Genomic DNA, 20227 nt, shown 5'->3' with positions numbered 1-20227 from the left:
ATAAACTTTGTTAATCAATGACAAAAGAATTATTGCTTCTGGGTTATGATGAATTGGAGAGAGAAAGATGGAAAATGTTCAGTTAGGTTGAGTTTCGAAAGAAGACTATAAATCCATAATCCTGTAGTAATCTCCTTTTGTGTAAAGATTTTAGCCTAACTTAAGGAATATGTTTTTGTGGTGGCCCTAGAGAATTAAGTTTTGCTCCCTCACCCTTTTTGCCAGCCTTGGCGAATCAAGTTTTACTCCCTCAGAGAAAAAGTCTACTGAGTAATTAATCAATCACTGACTCCATGCCTCCTTCTTGGTTTACTTATTTAACCTGTCAAAACTGGCCTTCAGCATTAAATAAAAGAATTCAGTAAGCACAAGACTACATGGCAACCACTCCACAGGTAACCTACTAATTTCCTTCATCAATTGTACAAAAAACAAAGATAATCCAAAATTGTTAACAGCAACTTTATTATTTCACTGATGAAAAAGTTGTAGTTGTGATGCATTTCACATAAATTTACAATAGTGGAGGTTATACATAAATTACATTAAGTCACAAAATTTCTATTTTATAGAATCAAATTACTTTGATGTATCCAGATGATGGCATAGTTCTTAATGGATAGCTGAGTCCAAATATGCAAAATATAGCTTCTGCTTCTGACCATGGTGCTTTAAAATTCTTCAACATGCATTAATATATTCTAGTTGTAGGGAATATATTACACATAGGCTTTATCTTGCATTCAGGGAAAGCCCAAGCTGAATTTCACACACAGTACTCCTGTCCTCTAAAGTAATCTCAGATAGGACCAGAGAACAAAGAAACAAGTATGTTTGGGTTAGTATTCCCCATTAATGAAGAAAATACACAATCAACAATTCATCAAAATAAAAATAAGAAAGGAGAGCTCCATTAGTAGCCAGAATAAGTGGGTTTTGCTTTCAATTTTCACGGATCACAGAAGTTTAAAGAGCAGATCAGTCATGCTACTTGGGTGATCAGACAGACTTAAACAATTATGAAGTGAGTTAAGGTCCTGAAGGTGTCTGGAGGTGCTGGGTAAACACATCACAGGTAAGGAATGGGAAACCTACCTCAGCATTTCTGAAAGGCACAATCTATGGAAGGGAGACCTAGTTAAGCCCTTTCTGATGTGTAGAAAGGAGTATGCTGAGCTGTCTTCTTTTAAAGGATGAGACCTTCATAGATTGGCCCCTCAGACTCTGGTGATTCCCGTCTTGAGCGCAAGTGCTCCAATGTGTTGTGAAAATGCTTGTTTATTTGTTCTGTTTCTTCACTGGACTCAAGATTTGGGAGATCTTCTCGAATCTTTTGAATAAGTTGGTTCAAGACTTGAATTGTTACCTACAAAAAGAATAATTGTGTAGCAGGCATGTATCACAAAAGAAAATTTAGCAGCACTGTTTTAAGGAACTTGCATTACTTTCATCAAATACTTGAGTAATTATGAAAAAGAGATGAGAATATGATTCTGAGTTTAAGCAACATCTATTAGCTATTCACTAAGGAAAAAAAGAATTGTAAAAACTCAAAATATAGAGCAACATAAACCAGCAAAAGAATAAAAAACAAAACTGTATTTAACTTAAAAATCTTTTAAAAATGTATTTATTTCTATTTTATGTGCATTGGTATCTTGTCTGACTGAGGGTGTTGGATCCTTGGAGTTACAGACAGTTGTGAATTGCCATGTGGATGCTGGGTATTGAACCCAGGTCTTCTGGAAAAGCAGTCAGTGCTCTTAACCACTGATTCATCTCTCCAGCCCCTAACTTAGAAATCTTAATAATTGCCATAATGCTACAAATGGACAATGCCCTTAGGAATGACTGAACTACTACACAGTGACAAATCAAGCCTACAAGTTGGCAATGTGTATTTGGTATTTTGTTAATTGTACAGTATAAACAGAAAAAGATTCTGGATAATGGAAATAGATTGCAGGTAGACTAAGCAAAGTTAAATTTTCACAAATTAAAAGTATCAAATTTACAGAAAGAGAGCGATTTCACTTACCGCATCATTTTCTTTTTCATAGAAATAGATGTACCTGTTCAGAATCTCTATAAAGAGCTGAACTTGTAGAGAGGGGTCCATGCACTGATTTGCTATTTTTAGTGCCTTCTTTAGGCACTCCATGACCCTTTTACCTCCATGAAGCTAAAATAAACGGCATGAAAATATTAAAAGGATTAATGAATGAGAAATATCCCATTTTATCACCATCAAAGAAGCACAACACTATAAGGCTCTTTTATGCTGCAAAGAGACACAACGAAATCCTAAAACAAAGCAACTGTATTTAAGAACAGAACTGGTGCCAGGTGTGGTGGCAAATATCTAACTTTAACCCCAGTATTTGGGAAACAGAGACAGGTAGATGGGTCTCTGTTAGTTCAAGGCCAACCTAATCTACATAGTGAGTTTCAGGACACCCAAAGCTACATACAGAGATTCCAACTCAAAACAAACAAAAAGAAAATTACAACTAGTAGTTAACAAGCTGTAGTGACAATTTCGGCATTTTGGTTTCTTTTTAAAAAAAAAAAATTCAGAAATATTTTAAGGATATGTTTTGGTTTTAAGCCCAGATGTGAAATATGGGGTTGCTTCAGATTGTCCACAGCAGCTGACTATGATGTGCTCTAGCAGGGATGTGATTTTGCCAGCTGTAGGTAGTTTCTGCAATTGTGTGATGTTTTGAATTCTGGGGACTTTTGAGAGAGTATATAAATGCTAGGGATCAGAGAGGCAGGGTTGTTGTTGGTGGATAGTTGATTGGTTGCTGTTGGTCACAGTTTATTAAATAGTGGTGCACAAAGCAAAGACAACTTAGATATCCTGATAGTGAAGATCAAACTTGCCCTAAGGAACTCTAATCAAACAGAAACATCTCTAATCAGCAGGAAGTCTAACTTACCCCCTTTCCCCTCTATCCATTTTTATCTCTTATTTAGTGTTAGGGGATTGAAAGGGTGAAAGAAAAGGGGAGGAGAAAGGTGGAAGAAAGAAGAACCCACAAAGTAGCAAATACCAGCTACAACAGTTGCTGTAAACACAGCCTTTTTAAAGTAGACCCTTTACCACAGGGTGAAATGCTAACATCACCACCTATTCATTTCCTCTAATAAAGCAAAGCAATTGTCTTTGTCAAATTTCCAAGCTCCCAATGTTTCACTTCCAAAGCCCAATGACAGGTGACCAATCCCTGGTACCAATTCTATCTTCTCTAACAATCAAGAGGAACGTTACCTCTTCCCCATTTTTGTCTGTGTTTCGGCCAGACCAAAACAGATGTGCACATGTGCTCACGGCTCGGCCTTGATCTGGTTTTTTCAGAAGTTTTGATGCAGCAAGCGCACACTGAGTTCTCAAGGGTTCATGATTCTCTTCACTGAAGCATTTCATCCTCTCAAAAGTCCCGATGATCAAGGTGATAGCAGCCAGCTGTGCTTTAGAATCACTGATTTCATCTTCATATAGAGAAAATGCCTGGTATACATAGAACAAATATTCATGAACCAACCTTCAATAGGAACATTTTCTAACGTTCTTCCAAACCCCATTCTATGAGATGGTCCAAGTGCCATTCACACTAGTGCACGGTGTACCTTTCAGTGAAGAGGCACAAACTACAGCCAAAAGAAACCTAGTCCAACTTTCTTGAGCTGATACTTCTCAACTGAACTAACCACAGAATGAATGTTTTGTTCATGAAATACTTTCACAGCTACCCACTAGTAAATCTTGGGTTTCTTCAGTTCCTGGAAACTCAACAATTTTGCTACTCTACAGAGGCAATGTGACTACCATAATGAAGAGATTCCCACATGGTCAGATAGTTAGTCATAGATTAAAAGATAAAGGAGAGTGCTTGGCATAGTGGTGCACCCTTTTAATCCCAGCACTGAGGAGGCAAAGACAGGTGGGTCTGAGTTCTAGATCAGCTAGGTCTACATAATGAGACCCTGTCAAAAAACAGTAAACTAGTTAACACCAAGTGCATTTCCTTAAAAATAATGGACCAGTGACTGAACCCAACAAACTGGACGGGAAAACCCAAGAAGGAAGAGAGAGCTCACCTGGGACATAAATTCATATGCTACTGTTTCATGATTTTCAAAGCCAATTTCTCCAGCAGCTAATGCTCCTTGAAGAAAAAGTCTCAGTGGTAATTCAGCCAGCTCAGCTTTAATCAAAGCACTAATAGTCTGGTGAGCAAATGAAAATATCTTCTGGCATTTCTTTTCCCACTTGTCATCCTGAAACAGGAAAAACCTATCAAGTCCAAAGGTAATTTGTTCATTCTACTGAAAATTTCTAATAAAACCTCTAAGCGAAAGGACTGGATCTCAGGTCAGTTTCTCTGTCACTTTCTTCTCCCTCATTTACAGAACGCAGAAGTAAACTAAGCAGGGTATTTCCTTAAAAACTAAACCCATCTAAAGCTGCTGCTCTGTAATTTATATAGATCTGATATTTCTTTTTCTGATTAGAAGAGCAATACATCCCTAAATTGAGGAAAATAACACACACACACACACACACACACACAAACATAGAAAATACAATCAACCCTGGTAACACAGTTGCTAATGTCTTCCTGTCCACTTTTTTTCTATGTAAAGATAGTGGAGATATTTGTGTGTAGATTTTGTGATCTGTTTGCTTTAAAGCAGATCACTGAAAAAAAGTTAAAATGCGGGCTGGTGAGATGGCTCAGTGGGTAAGGGCACCCGATTGCTCTTCCAAAGGTCCAGAGTTCAAATCCCAGCAACCACATGGTGGCTAACAACCATCCGCAACGAGATCTGGCGCCCTCTTCTGGAGTGTCTGAAGACAGCTACAGTGTACTTACATATAATAAATAAATAAATCTTTAAAAAAAAAAAAAAGTTAAAATTGGGTTCATACTACAAACGATTTGTATGTAACTTCTTGTCAAGACAAGATTCCTCATAATACTAAGTTTTTATTATTTTAACAAGGAAGTATTCCTTCAACTCATTTATAATCTAATTGGTTATACAGTCCTCCTTTAGAAAGCATCTGTGAAAACATATAAAAGGTCAGAATATATACAAGGCTTTATTAATACCCTAGTTATGTGCCAAGTGCTATGATTTAGCAGGTACAAACACTTGCCATAAGTCAGATAACCTGAGGTCAATCCTGGAGCCCCTAAAGTGGAGGGAGAGAACTGACTCTATAAACTCATCCTTCGTCCTCCACATACACACCACAGCATCATCCCAACCCATCATACACATAGTAGTAAAACACATAATGACGTTTAAAAAACTTCCACGATTATCTCTTAGTGTAAAATCTTAGAATAATAATTAATGTATTTATAACACTACAGTTACACATTGGCAGCATGCTAAAAATGTAGTACTAATTCACATTTCTACCACTATTAAATATTCTTAACATTGCAATTGCTGAAAATTATTTTTCTTTTCCCTTTGCCATCTAATTTCCAGGAAATTGTAAATACCAGTGAGGTTAATAACTTTATCCTGCTATACCATCCAAACTTCTATAAAACTGCAAATTCTCTTTACTTTTTAAAGATGATAGGAAGACTTGTTACAAGGATTGAATCCAATAATCCAAGTACGTATGTCGTCCTTATTACACTAGTTGCTACCTGGGGAGGGTGTCTTAAATTTTGTTTTCCCCTTTAACTTTCTTGTCCTCAAATTTTTTTCATCTGATAACATTCCATACAACTTGCCAGCCACTGGTCTCCTGCTGACGGTTTTAAGTTAGACATGTGAGATAAGTATTCTTTCAGTAACTGGTTTATTTTACTCAGCATGCTGTCTTCCAGGACTATCTATATTGTCACAAATGCTAGGGGTTCTTTCATTCTATTCAATAGAATAATGTTCCAGTATATGTATGCACAGATGTGTATGTATACACACATCATATTTTCATTACCCATCATTGAGGTGACTATCCATGGCCACTGTAAATAATGCTGCATTGAACATGAAAGTATACAATCTCTCGATAACAAAAACTGATTTCATCTCCTATGGATAGCTATCCAATAATGTACTCTACCACTGAGCTACATTTCAGCCTAATAATTTTTGGAGTTGTTCTCCCCTCCCCTCCCTCCTTTCCTCCCTCTTCCTCCTCCTCTGTCTTCTTTTCTTTTTTTTTATTTTTGAGACACAGTTTTTCTGTGTGACAACTCTAGCTGTCCTGGACATTACTTTGTGAACCAAGGAGCCCTCAAACTCAGAGATCCAATTGTTTCTGACTCCTGAGTGCTGTGATGAAAGGTGTGTGCCACCATGACTGGCCCACACTGTTTTATATAGAGAATGCATTATATTTATATTCTAACAGTGGTCCCTTTCACCACTTGTACGCGATGCCAAGGAATAATCCTAAAGCTTTGTGCATGCAAAGTAGGTAATCTACCAGTGAGGCTTATGTTTCCAGCCATTCTCCTGTCTTTTTGATATTAGTCCACTAAAGATGAATCATGTATTTTCATTTGCATTTCCCTCGTGATTAATGTCACTCAGCATATTTTTCTGAAGCCTACTGTCATATCTGTATGTGCCCCTCAGGAATATTTCTACTTTGTCTATCTTAGTTTATTTGTTGTTTTGGAGAAAGAGCTTCATTATAGAGTCTAGACTGGCATCATCTGCCCATTTTTAGATCCAGTTATTTATTTTCTTACTACAGAACTGCGTTTCTTATTTTGTTTTATGGGGTGTTGAGATTTACTTTTATTTTACGATGACTGCTTTGCTTGCATGGAAGTATATTGTGTGTATGCTTGGTGCCCAGAGAGATAAGAAGGGGATGAAAAGATACCTCAAACTGGACTTAAAGATAACTGTAAGCCACCATGTGGGTGCTAGTATTCAAATTCAGGTCTTTTGCAAGAGCAATAACCTCTGAGGCATCTCTCCAGCTCAGTGTTCTTTATTTTGGCTCTAGTGCCTTATAAAATATATGATTTACAAATTTTTGTTCCATTCCATATACTATCTCATTGCACTGGTGTTTCCTTTGCTGTGCAAAACTTTTTAGTTTTATACAATCTATTTGTCCATTTTTGCTTTTGTGACTTATGCTTTTAGTATCCCCTATCCCTAAAAATCAATAACAAGATCAAGGTTTAGTTCCTTAATCCATCTTGAGTTCATTTTTTGTGCATGATATGAGATAAAGAGCCTATTACATTCCGCTATAAGTGGATATCCAGTTTTCCAGTCCCCTTCATTAAAAACTGTCCTTTTCCCTTGTGTTTCTGGCATAGAATAGAGATTTAAGGAAGATGGGGCAGGGTGGTACATGCCTTTGATCCTGGCACTTGAGAGGAGAGGAAGGTGGATCTGATCTCTAGAGTTTGAGGCTAGCCTAGTCTACACAGAGAATCCTTATTTCAAAACAACAGAACAAAACAAACCAACAACAACAAAAAAAACCAAAAACAGATAATCTGGTCACACATGGTTTTCTGGATAACTCCTCAGTTCCCCTGGCCTATTTGCATATATTTCTATTAGTACTACACCATTTTGATCATTATTGCTTCATAATATGGCTACTTTTTAATTACTTTTTTAATTAGATATTTTCTTCATTTACAATTCAAATGCTATCCCGAAAGTCTCTTATTCACTCCCCCCAACTTGCTCCCCAACCCCCCCCCCCTTCTGCTTCCTGGCCCTGGCACTCCCCTGTATTTGGGCATATAATCTTGGCAAGACCAAGGGCCTCTCCTCCCAAAGATGACCGATTAGGCCATCTTCTGCTACATATGGAGCTAGAGACACGAGCTCTGGGTAGTTCATACTGCTGTTCCTCCTATAGGGTTACAGACCCCTTCAGCTCCTTGGGTACTTTCTCTAGCTCCTCCATTGGGAGCCCTGTGTTCCATCCAATAGATAGCTGTATCAGAGTCATGTCAGCAAAATCTCACTGGCATATACAATAGTGTCTGCATTTGATGGTTGATTAGGGGATGGATCCCTGGATGGGGCAGTCTCTCATGGTCCTTCCTTCCGTCTTACCTCCAAACTTTGTCTCTGTAACTCCTTCCATGGGTATTTTGTTCCCCATTCTAAGGAGGGATGAAGCATCCACACTTTGATCTTCCTTCTTCTTGAGTTTCATGTGTTTTGTGAATTTTATCTTGGGTACTCTGAACTTCTGGGCTAATATCCACTTATCAGTGAGTGCATATCATGTGAGTTCTTTTGTGATTGGGTTACCTCACTCAGGATGATACCCTCCAGGTCCATCCATTTGCCTAAGAATTTCATAAATTCATTGTTTTTAATAGCTGAGTAGTACTCCATTGTGTAAATGTACCACATTTTCTGTATCCATTCCTCTATTGAGGGGCATCTGGGTTCTTTCCAGCTTCTGGTTATTATAAATAAGGCTGCTATGGACACAGTGGAGCATGTGTCCTTATTACCAGTTGGACCATCTTCTGGGTATATGCCCAGAAGAGGTATTGCTGGATCCTCTGGTAGTATTATGTCCAGTTTTCTAAGGAACCGCCAGACTGATTTCCAGAGTGGTTGTACAAGCTTGCAATCCCACCAACAATGGAGGAGTGTTCCTCTTTCTCCACATCCTCGCCAGCATCTGCTGTCACCTGAATTTTTGATACTAGTCATTCTGACTGGTGTGAGGTGGAATCTCAGGGTTGTTTTGATTTGCATTTCCCTGATGATTAGGGATGTTGAACAGTTTTCAAGTACTTCTCAGCCCTTCGGTATTCCTCGGTTGAGAATTCTTTGTTTAGCTCTGTGCCCCATTTTTTAATGGGGTTATTTGATTTTCTGGAGCCCAGCTTCTTGAGTTCTTTGTATATATTGGATATTAGTCCCCTATTGGATTTAGGATTGGTAAAAATCCTTTCCCAATCTGTTGGTGGCCTTTTTGTCTTATTGACAGTGTCTTTTGCCTTACAGAAGCTTTGCAATTTTATGAGTTCCCATTTGTTGATTTTTGATTTTATAGCACAAGCCATTGCTGTTCTGTTCAGGAATTTTTCCTCTGTGCCCATATCTTCGAGGCTTTTCCCCACTTTCTCCTCTGTAAGTTTCAGTGTCTCTGGTTTTATGTGGAGTTCCTTGATCCACTTAAGACTTGAGCTTAGTACAGGAGATAAGAATGGATCAATTCTATTCTTCTACATGATAACCTCCAGTTGTGCCAGCACCATTTGTTGAAAATGCTGTCTTTTTGTCACTGGATGGTTTTAGCTCCTTTGTCAAAGATAAGTGACCATAGGTGTGTGGGTTCATTTCTGGGTCTTCAATTCTATTCCATTGATCTACCTGTCTGTCGCTGTACCAGTACCATACAGTTTTTTATCACAATTGCTCTGTAGTACAACTTGAGGTCAGGGATGGTGATTCCACCAGAGGTTTTTTTATTGTTGAGAATAGTTTTTGCTATCCTAGATTTTTTGTTATTCCAGACGAATTTGCAAACTGCCCTTTCTAACTCTGTGAAGAATTGAGTTGGAAGTTTGCTGGGGATTGCATTGAATCTGTGGATTGCTTTTGGCAGGATAGCCGTTTTGACTATATTAATCCTGCCAATCCATGAGCATGGGAGATCTTTCCATTTCTGAGATCTTCTTTGATTTCTTTCTTCAGAGACTTGAAGTTCTTATCATACAGATCTTTCACTTCCTTAGTTAGAGTCACACCAAAGTATTTTATATTATTTGTGACTATTGTGAAGGCTGTTGTTTCCCTAATTTCTTTCTCAGCCTGTTTCTCCTTTGTGTAGAGAAAGGCCACTGATTTGTTTGAGTTACTTTTATATCCAGCTACTGCACTGAAGCTGTTTATCAGGTTTAGGAGTTCTCTGGTAGAATTTTTAAGGTCACATATATATTATCATATCATCTGCAAATAGTGATATTTTGACTTCTTCCTTTCCAATTTGTTGACCTTGACCTCCTTTTGTTGTCTAATTGCTTTGGCTAGGACTTCAAGTACTATATTGCATAGGAATATGGCTACTTTTATTGTTATAATGACAAATACCTAGTTATAAAGTGCTAGAAAACAGAACAGAAGCTATCCTGACAAAAACCTGGTATGAAAGCAGGTAAGAGTATTAAGATAAAAATGTTTTTAAAACATTATTAGAAAATCAAGTTTACTGAGCTTTATTCCGTAACATAAACCTGAATGTTCAACTTCCATGAATAAGAGACTGAGGTGTTTTCTTTAAAATTATGCCACCGAAGACAAGCCATGATTCTGTTTTAGAAAGAAACAAACTCTTAGAGTAGTCGCATGCAATTTATAACATTATTCAATAACAAGCTTTTTTGAGAAGTGATTATACAGTGCTGGACCTTATCACTAGGTAAAGTTACACTGATTCAGACCCTAAGGAAATGTTTTAGCATCAATTCAAACTGATTCAGTCTCATACTTTCAAGTGCTGTTATGTGATTTCTCAGCCAGTGTGTAGTTCACCAGCGTCAGCTAAAATCAGCAAAGGGTGAGTAATAAATCGGGAGTTCCTGAAAATGTGATCTGACAGCATTATCACTCATTCTGTGTATGTGCTTGAGCTTTTCTACAGCTTAGAAGATACAGTAAAGGAAAAGGAGAAACGTAGTGACAAATTTCAAAGTAAACCTACCATTTGGGAATTCTCTTTGTATCGAAAAGCCAACTGGTAAGCTGCAAATACCAAAGGTGGCAGTGTGAAGCGAATCCGCTGATTTCCACCAGCCCCAAAATGTTTTCGTGCCGTATTCAAAATCTGACAAAGAAAACATTTTAAAATAATTTTCCATGCTAGGATTATTTGTTTACAAAATTACATGGGAACTCTATTCCATAACTTTATTCCAAGCTGCTACTGTTTTATGATAAACCAGGCTTTACTGAAGTACACACTTCCTATATTATAAAATACTAACTCATTTTATATAAGCAAATTGGAAGCTTACACAGGTTGTAATACTAGCCTTAGGTAACTAGTCAAGAATAGATATGTGCTCTTTCATACACAAACTATACTTCATTGATAAAGACTGCAGGCCGAGGAAGCAGAACAGACTTACATGTAAAAGTAGATTCTAGTACTGTCTAGTCTTTATTGCTGCAGTGTAGCAATCTGCTTAAACATTCCATCCTGGAGAGAAGCTCCTAAGATTCAGGAAGTAAATAAACTTACAAGTCCCAGAGAGCTGAAACTTGTAAGACTAACAGGTTCCTCCTCAAGGAACAATAAAGCATGCTGGTGGAGGAGAGAACCAGCAAGGTGGCCTGGAGGAGCTTGTCCAACATGGAAGCTGACTGCAAGTCATGCAGAGCTCCTGGACTGCAGCTTTTATGAATTGTCACCTGTACCAGAGTGGGATTTTCAGTTATGCCATTGTCTTTGAGACAGCCCTGTTCCTGTGAATAACCCCTTACTGCCCATACTCCTGTAAGTAATCCCAATAAACTCACTTGTTGGCCAAATGGAACATTAAATGGGTCTGAAATCTATTCCTAATAGCAGTGAAGAGATGTCTGAGTTGCATCTCCCAAGGATAAGTCTCATACTGCCTTCCTCTTAGCATAAATTTCATTTGAAAAATGAGGTAGCATACTCCTATAAAACTGTTGGGAAGATTAAATAACACAAAGTTTCAATTATGTCATCAATACCTTGCACAAAGTATGTGCTCAGAAAAGTAGGCAATTCTGGAAAAACAGCTCTGGTGTGTGTGTGTGTGTGTGTGTGTGTGTGTGTGTTACCAGAAGTAGAAGAATCACTCCTAAAAGTCAAGGCCCTAAACTGAGCTCAGAGCTCCAGGAAGCCAGTTATTTGGAAAAAGTAGCTGCTTCAGACACCTTGTGGTTGCAGAAAGAGATGACAGACCCCACAGTCTCCAAAACCAGAAAACAAACAAACAAACAAACAAAACCAGGTTATCTAAGGAAAGCAGCTAAATTCCCCTTTCCACCTTTCCTATCCTTAGCTTCAAAAGGCTACATGTAACCCCTCATTCTCTTGAACTCTGACCACTGAGTGACTGGGGCCTATGCCATGATTAGTTGGCCAGAATTAGAGAAACCACCTTTCTGGAATTAAATAAAGCCTGTTCTAGCTATTTGGGGTTGTCTAAATTCTAATCTTTTAGATCTTCCTATAAACTTAATTATTTATCCTTTCAGGTAGATCAAACTTCCTAAGCACACTTAAATTAAGAAAACTACAATATAATTTAAAAAGCCATGTGAAACAAATGTATAGTTGGTTCAGAAAGAAAAGAAGAAAAGGAAAACCAAAGGATTGGGCAGATGGTTCAGTCAGTAAAATGCTTCTAGCATGAGCTGAATTTAGATTCCCAACATCTACATAAAAGGCCAGGCGCAGCCATGCAACTGCAGTGCCAGCACTGGGAAGGCAGAAGCAGCTGACTCCATGGAGCTCACTGAGGAACCCTGTCTAGAAAAACACAATGGAGAGAACCTGACTTGATGCTGACCTTTAACCTTCGGGTGCACCCACATAAACACGCAAATACAAACACTAAACAATTCGCATAAAATACAGTTTGTGATATATTTGGGTCTTGTGGATTTCTTTGATATGGAAACATACAAACATAACCAATCAGCCACAAATACTATCAATGTGACACAGAAAATGAGAGCATCCCCCCCCCCACACACACACAGAAGGAAGAGCGAAGAAGGGGGAGCAACTTAAAATATTTCAGTATTCACATACTGTCCTGATCACATAGTACATAAAAAACTCTCCCTAAGACAAATGAAAGAAATCAGCCTTTTAAATCATCCACTATCAGATGCCAACATACCTACTTAGCTCACATTTAAATCTTCATTTCATAAAGAGTAACTGAGGACTATGATACAAGAGAAAGCTTTGTCTTGTCTGATCACTAAACTTTAAAGTCCTTCATACATTTTCATCTGACAAATATCTTCCTATTAGACTTTATGTCTCATGAAGTTTATTATGATAAACAACTAAACATTCTAAACGCACTACACTGTTGGAAAAAACACAGAACACAGAACAAGTAATATCCAACTAAAGGAAAGCAAGCTTTTCTGCAATTCTCAGGTTTTCAAGAGAAGCTGGAATACCTGACTTGTTCTTCATGAGTGCCAACAATTTAACTATCCATTTATACAAAAATAAAATCCCAGCTGTGCACGGTGGCACACAACTGAAATTGTAGCACTCAGGAAGCTAGGGCAGCAGGATCATAATTTTAAGGCCAACATGGCTACAGTGAGAACTTGCCTCAAAAAAACTAAATAGGTAAATAAATTTTTTTAAGGTCACGAACTTTAATTCAGTAACAAGTTTTTTAACACCTTAAGCCAATGCAAAAGCTACATTAAACCATTTTAAACACTTTTCTGCTCATTAAGCATGATGAAAGGTTACAGTAAGAGATAACTCATACCAAATACTGCTGATCAGGATCATCAGAACGTAGCAGATGAATAAATCGGCCAACAAGGCTCTGTTCATCAGCAAAGTCTTCTGGATCAGGGTCTTCTACAGGTTGGTCTGGCTGATCCTGAATCAATGTGGACACCAAATTCATTATGGAATCTACCTGCAACACAGAAAGTAGAAAATATTAGCCTGACACTATCAACAAAAAAGGCAACAGTTTCTAAGTGGATACATAATGAAACAATATCAGCCAAATAATTTAGTGTTTTTGTAAAAAAGTTAGAAGAAACAGTTTCACCCAGCTGTGAACTTTTTAAGCTACTTGTGTAACAACCAGTTTGACAAAATTAGCCCATTGGTACAATAGTGGAATGAATATTTTAGGAATAACCAGGGCTTTCTACTTGGACTTAAGGTTTGTTCCACAGGGTAGAATTCATGCCTGGTACTGGTACTGCAAACCTGGCAAAGAACCTAAAGATTACGAAGAAAAAGGGCTAAGGCAGAGTCTACTACTATTATTTTTCTAAGTGGACATAGTAACAAACTATCTTCTAAATACCCTTCCAGCCACAGATTATTATAGCTTTCTCCCTTATCAATGATGCTTCTTTTTGCAGTGGATAACAGTTAATAGAGCTCAGGGGGTAGAAAATAAATGACTATGGAGTGTTAAGCCCTAAATAGCATGTCTTTAGCATACCCTCCCCAACATGGCTCAGGGAACACTGAAGAGGGGACAGAAATATTATAGCCAGAGCTCAAGGACTACTGCAAAATAGCACCTTCCCACAGTACCTGTGATTGCCTGCCCAAGAGCAAGCTAGTCAACACTCATCCTGGATAGAGAGGAAGTTCCCAAGGAGCCAACCCTAGTTGAAGAGCTATTGGCAAATACTGGCTACTGAAGGTGGGAGAGTCACTTTCTATGGGGTACAGTCACTGGTAGGTTGCTTATACTCCCAGCAGGTGACCCTCTTCTACTCATTCACATACAGGCAATAATAATTGAACTGAACTTAAAAAAAAAAAAACAAAAATAAGAGGAGGACATAAAATTGGGAGGAAGTAGGGGGGTTGTTCCAAAGGCAGTGAAAAGTTGATAGATCAATGTATAAATTTATGGACAAAAATCTGAAAAGAGGTATGCCAAATGTTAATCAACTACGGTGAAATCAGAGGTATTTAATAATTCTTTGTACATCTCCAATTTTTAACTTCTATATAACAAATAAGCTATTCATAGTTTTTATTATTATGTTACCTCCTTCATTTATGACCAGTGTCTACAGCTCAATATCTAAAATCTTAGTCAACCATATTTTCTAATTCCCTAAAAGAGCTTATCTGTGTTCTCTTACCTGGTCCTGTGAGACGATTTCTGTGTTATAATCCAGAACATTACTAAGCACATAACAGCTCATGCTCTTTCTGGACTCGTAGTCAAAGTACTCAAAAAGTGGGTGGAAATGCTTTAACTTTAAGACTGTTAAGATATTGTTGTAAGTATCAACAGGTATCTTCAAAAGTCTGGTAAGCTCCTTTGAAACTGCACTACTGGTAGCAATACTACAAAGAGAAAAACAGCAACCCTTTCATGAGTAAAATTAATCTTTATAACAGAGCACTTGATTCACATTTTAAAAAAAAATCTTTATTTACCATCTATGGCAGGCAGAGGAGTTGGCCCCAGGGTCATGAGAATCAGAGAACTGGCCATGTCTCTTATTAGCTGTAACACTCAGGAGAGCAGGCTCTGCACCTCACCTGGGCAGCAGGGTAGAGCTGACCCTGCTTCCCGGGGTTGCTGGTGAGCCAGCCCCAAGGTGGAGAGAGCAGGAGAGCCCTCAGGAAGACCAGCTCAGATACCTCTCAGGCCCAGATCCAGGGCTCTGAATTGGCCCACTCCAACATCTATCGCATTGATGGAACTACTGAAGGGCACGAAGGGGCCCAATCCCATAGATCCAAAACTACAAGATCTCCACGACACAGGGCAACAACAGGATATCTGAGAGGAATCCCAGTGAGGCAGCAGAAGTCAGAGGAATTGTATCAGACCAATGAGTCTTTGCAATGAACATTTGCAAAGAAATGGGAACAAAAGGGTACACCATGAGATCTGTATACACTGTTATACACTATAGCTTCCATGAGGTTTTTTTTCTCCATTGGGGAGAGGATGCAAGGGTAGAGGAGACAGAAGGGGGAGATGAGAAGGATTGGGGTACATGGTGTGAAATTCACAAAGAACCAATAAGATGTTTTTAAAAATTCATTTACACATTTAAAGAAATAGGTTAAGCAAACTGAGAAAATAATACAATTAATCTCTTCTATTTCAAAATGATCTCCTCTCCAGACAAATATAGCCAGGTCTGGCTCACTCTTGGAGGGATAAAGGGTAACACAGACATCGTTTAATTTTCTCTCTTACTTATGTTAAAGGTCTGTACTGTTTTTCAGTTCACAAGAAATAACTATAGAGGACTAATATCCAATATATACAAAGAACTCAAGAAGCTGAGCTCCAGAAAATCAAATAACCTCATTTAAAAATGGGGCACAGAGCTAAACAAAGAATTCTCAACTGAGAAATACTGAAGGGCTGAGAAGCACTTGAAAAGCTGTTCAACATCCTTAATCATCAGGGAAATGCAAATCAAAACAACCCTGAGATTCCACCTCACACCAGTCAGAATGGCTAGTATCAAAAATTCAGGTGACAGCAGATGCTGGCGAGGATGTGGAGAAAGAGGAACACTCCTCCATTGCTGGTGGGATTGCAAGCTTGTACAGGGGAACACCAGGGCCAAGAAGTGGGAGGGGTAGGGGAGCAGGGCGGGGGTGGGGGGTGGGGAGGTATAGGGGACATTTGGGATAGCATTTGAAATGTAAATGAAGAAAATATCTAATAAAAAATTTAAAAAAGAAAATGGAAATAACTAATAAAAGGGGGTAAAGGGTTAAAAATTTTCCTGTTATGTTTGAAATCAGTCTGTACTGATTCAAGCTTGTTAAGAAATTTTTCTGTTGTGTTGGAAATCAGTCTGGCGGTTCCTCAGAAAACTGGACATAATACTACCAGAGGATCCAGCAATACCTCTCCTGGGCATATACCCAGAAGATGGTCCAACTGGTAATAAGGACACATGCTCCACTGTGTCCATAGCAGCCTTATTTATAATAACCAGAAGCTGGAAAGAACCCAGATGCTCCTCAATAGAGGAATGGATACAGAAAATGTGGTACATTTACACAATGGAGTACTACTCAGCTATTAAAAACAATGAATTTATGAAATTCTTAGGCAAATGGATGGACCTGGAGGGTATCATCCTGAGTGAGGTAACCCAATCACAAAAGAACTCACATGATATGCACTCACTGATAAGTGGATATTAGCCCAGAAGTTCAGAGTACCCAAGATAAAATTCACAAAACACATGAAACTCAAGAAGAAGGAAGATCAAAGTGTGGATGCTTCATCCCTCCTTAGAATGGGGAACAAAATACCCATGGAAGGAGTTACAGAGACAAAGTTTGGAGGTAAGACGGAAGGAAGGACCATGAGAGACTGCCCCACCCGGGGGTCCATCCCATAATCAGCCACCAAACCCAGACACTATTGTATATGCCAGTAAGATTTTGCTGAAAGGACCCTGATATAGCTGTCTCTTGTGAGGCTATAGCAGTACCTGGCAAATACAGAAGTGGATGCTCACAGTCACCTATAGGATGGAACACAGGGCCCCCAACAGACGATCTAGAGAAATTACCCAAGGAGCTGAAGGGGTCTGCAACCCTATAAGTGGAACAATATAAGCTAATCAGGACCCCCAGAGCTCGTGTCTCTAGGTGCATATGTAGCAGAGGATGGCCTAGTTGGCCATCATTGGGAAGAGAGGCTCCTTGGTCTTGCAAACTTTATATGCCCCAGTACAGGGGAACACCAGGAACAAGAAGAGGGAGTGGGTGGGTAGGGGAGCAGGGCGGGGGTGGGGGTGAGCATTTGAAATGTAAATGAAGAAAATATCACAAAAAATTTAAAAAAAAAGAAAAAAAATGAAAAAACTAATAAAAGGGGATAAAGGGTTAAGAAATTTTCCTGTTGTGTTTGAATCAATGGGTAGAAACTAGAAAAGAAAAAAATAGTACATTAACACCTAAAAATTACAAATGACTTAGAGAAAAGCAGGAAGCCTACTTAAGAGATTCAGGAGGCAACTGTTGGGGGGGAAAAAAAATATATATATATATATATATGCATCAATGCCTAAAGTGAATCCCATTACTCAAGGAAACAGAGGCAATAGGGGATCTCTTGAGTTCTCAGTTCCAGGCCAGCCTACTGGTCTACAGAGCAAGTTTCAGAATAGCTAAGGCTACAGAGAGAAATCCTGTCTCAAAAAAAAAAGCCAAAGTGACCCTTGTAGGGTGCCACAGGTCTAGGACAGTATGTCGGAGGAAGCATCCAATGTAGGGAACATTATTCTTTTCCCAAAAGTATTAAAACCAAAGCTCAAATAAAAGAAAAATATTTAAATCATTTTGTTACACTTCAAATATATACATGTCCCTAATTTTCAGCCTAAATATACATATGCCTTTATTTTTCCCAATTTAGTCATCTGCATGAAATCTTTTTCTTTTTTGCAGGGGTGGGGTGGTGGGGTGGGGGTGGTTGATGTGTTTTCCAACTAGTTTAAAAACTGGCTCATTCTTGAGGCTGAAGAGATGGTTCAAAAGGTTCAGAGCATTGGCTGTTCTTATAAAAGACCCAGATTCTGTTTCCACCACCAACATGGCAGTTTTTAAATGCCTGCAACCTCAGTTTCAGGGTGTTCTAGCCTCTGAAGGAACTAGGTACACATGATGCATACACAACAGTAAAGACAAAACAAAAACTAGCTCAGGAAGAGATCTGAATTGGAGACACTGAACTTTGAAGACTGTCTACAGACCTTATAGGCCACTACTTCATTCTGTACACAAGGAAGTAAGCAGCTAGCAAAACTTTCTATCTTGTTTAGCGCCACACAGGAAAAAATCTCAGCATATACTTCAAACAAGACAAATGCTAACATTTCAAAAAAACTGAGAAAAGAAAAACTAATATAATGCTAAAAATTTTTTTCAGTGTTATAACTTTGGGGTAGACAAGATGGCTCAATGGGTAAAGACACTTGCCACTAAGCCTACCAACCTGAGTTCTACCCATAGAGCCCACCTGAAAGAGACAAACAACTAAAGCAAGTTTTTCTCTGATCTCCACATGTGCACATGTTCTAACTCCCTCCCCAACAAATAAATGTAGTTTAAACTGTTTTAAATATAATTTTTACTTACTGTTCAAGGTTAAGCTTATTGAATATCTCCACTGTTGTTTCTAGAACTTTATCGACGTAGTCCACACGATCAGGGTAACATTTCATAGCAAGATTAATGAGAGAGACTTGTAAAGACACAACATCCTCTGATGGCATGTCTTGTCTGGACTGCAATGTTTAGAAAATCATATAATTTATTTTAAATAATTAGAAAAAAAGATATACCAATAGAGAAGTTTCAAAGTCGAGAAAATTCTATACAAACCTGTATCACTGTAGCCACCTGTTGTGAAAATATGTCAAAAAGTTTAATCTCAGCTGGAATTCCGGGTCCATCTTCACGATGAGCAAATAAAGCTAATCTAAAAAAGAAAAATTTTTTTCTTTTTTTAAGATACAGGGATCTGAGCAGTGGGTTCATTTTCTCTTTATTGCTTTTCTTTATTTTCTGAGTCTATTTCTTGGGACATTAAGAATGGTTTTTAAGATTATAACTAAAATACCAAAATATTACTATTAATTTCAGGTGAATTAAATCCCAAACAAGACTTTGGAAATTTAGCCTAGATACATAACATAGTGATCGAAGAAAATTATTTTAACAATAAATGCTACTGTTGTTCTATGGAGGATGGGGGAGGGTGTATGACTTTTTATTCAATGTCTTAACTAAAGTTTTGTTAATGATGCCTTATTCCATTGGCAATCATGTTTACTTATTTATTCACTTTCTTTATGTAGTACAACCTAGCCTAGAATTCACGGTACTCCTGTCTCTACTTCAGAAGTGCTGGGGTTACAGTCATGTGCTACCACACCCAGATTAAATAAATAGGGGCTGGAGAGATGGCTCAGTGTTAACAGTACTTACTACTCTTGCAGAGAACCCAAGTTCAGTACTCAGCATCTATATACAATGACTAGAAATAATGTAAACTTTTATAACCTGCATCTTAAGCTATTCAAAGTTGTGCATACTGCCTTACCTGTCAAGGTTGGAACTGCACCTACATTTTGTTATGCAGAAAAAACCCACCACTGATTGGGATTGCTAAATGACATTCCTCCTACACAGGAAATTCTGGTTAGCCATCTTTCTTTAAGAGCTGGCTCAATAAGCATGCAATGTATGTTCTCCAAGACAATGTGGAGACCTATGCTTTGTTAGTTCCTAGACCTTAAGATTAGTAACTTAATTAGATAGCTTAAAATATATATATAAAAAAAGTCTGCTGAAATAAATCTTTGGTGTTGTTTCTAAGTTCATAATGATATATGCTCACAGCAGGATAAATTATGCATTATTTATCATGTAGCAAGGCTACCAAGCAGTCATTCATTACAGACATTATCAAAAGCCAAGTTATACATACATATATGTTATGCATATATATGCGTGTATATTTATATAGATATAAAT

General features: G+C 38.1%; 1 protein-coding gene across 1 annotated transcript in view; it reads right to left on the bottom strand.

Annotated features, from left to right (window-relative positions):
• Window positions 1-442: 442 nt before the first annotated feature.
• Window positions 443-20227, bottom strand: part of Vps35 (VPS35 retromer complex component) — a 39198-nt gene continuing 19413 nt past the window's right edge. Inside the window, exons 9-17 of the mRNA XM_021169341.3 lie at window positions 19073-19169; window positions 18827-18975; window positions 14839-15046; window positions 13482-13637; window positions 10685-10807; window positions 4105-4284; window positions 3275-3514; window positions 2039-2182; window positions 443-1366 (exon numbers count right to left, since the gene is read on the bottom strand). Coding sequence (XP_021025000.1) covers window positions 1187-1366; window positions 2039-2182; window positions 3275-3514; window positions 4105-4284; window positions 10685-10807; window positions 13482-13637; window positions 14839-15046; window positions 18827-18975; window positions 19073-19169 — 1477 coding nt within the window. The 3' untranslated portion in view covers window positions 443-1186. The remainder of the gene's footprint in view (window positions 1367-2038; window positions 2183-3274; window positions 3515-4104; window positions 4285-10684; window positions 10808-13481; window positions 13638-14838; window positions 15047-18826; window positions 18976-19072; window positions 19170-20227) is intronic.

Source organism: Mus caroli, unplaced genomic scaffold (genome assembly GCF_978045245.1).
Source record: "Mus caroli unplaced genomic scaffold, Mus_caroli_1 scaffold_10, whole genome shotgun sequence".
NCBI classification, from domain to species: Eukaryota; Metazoa; Chordata; class Mammalia; order Rodentia; family Muridae; genus Mus; species Mus caroli.
Note: the sequence above shows the minus strand (reverse complement) of the source record. Positions and strands in the feature narration are given on the sequence as shown.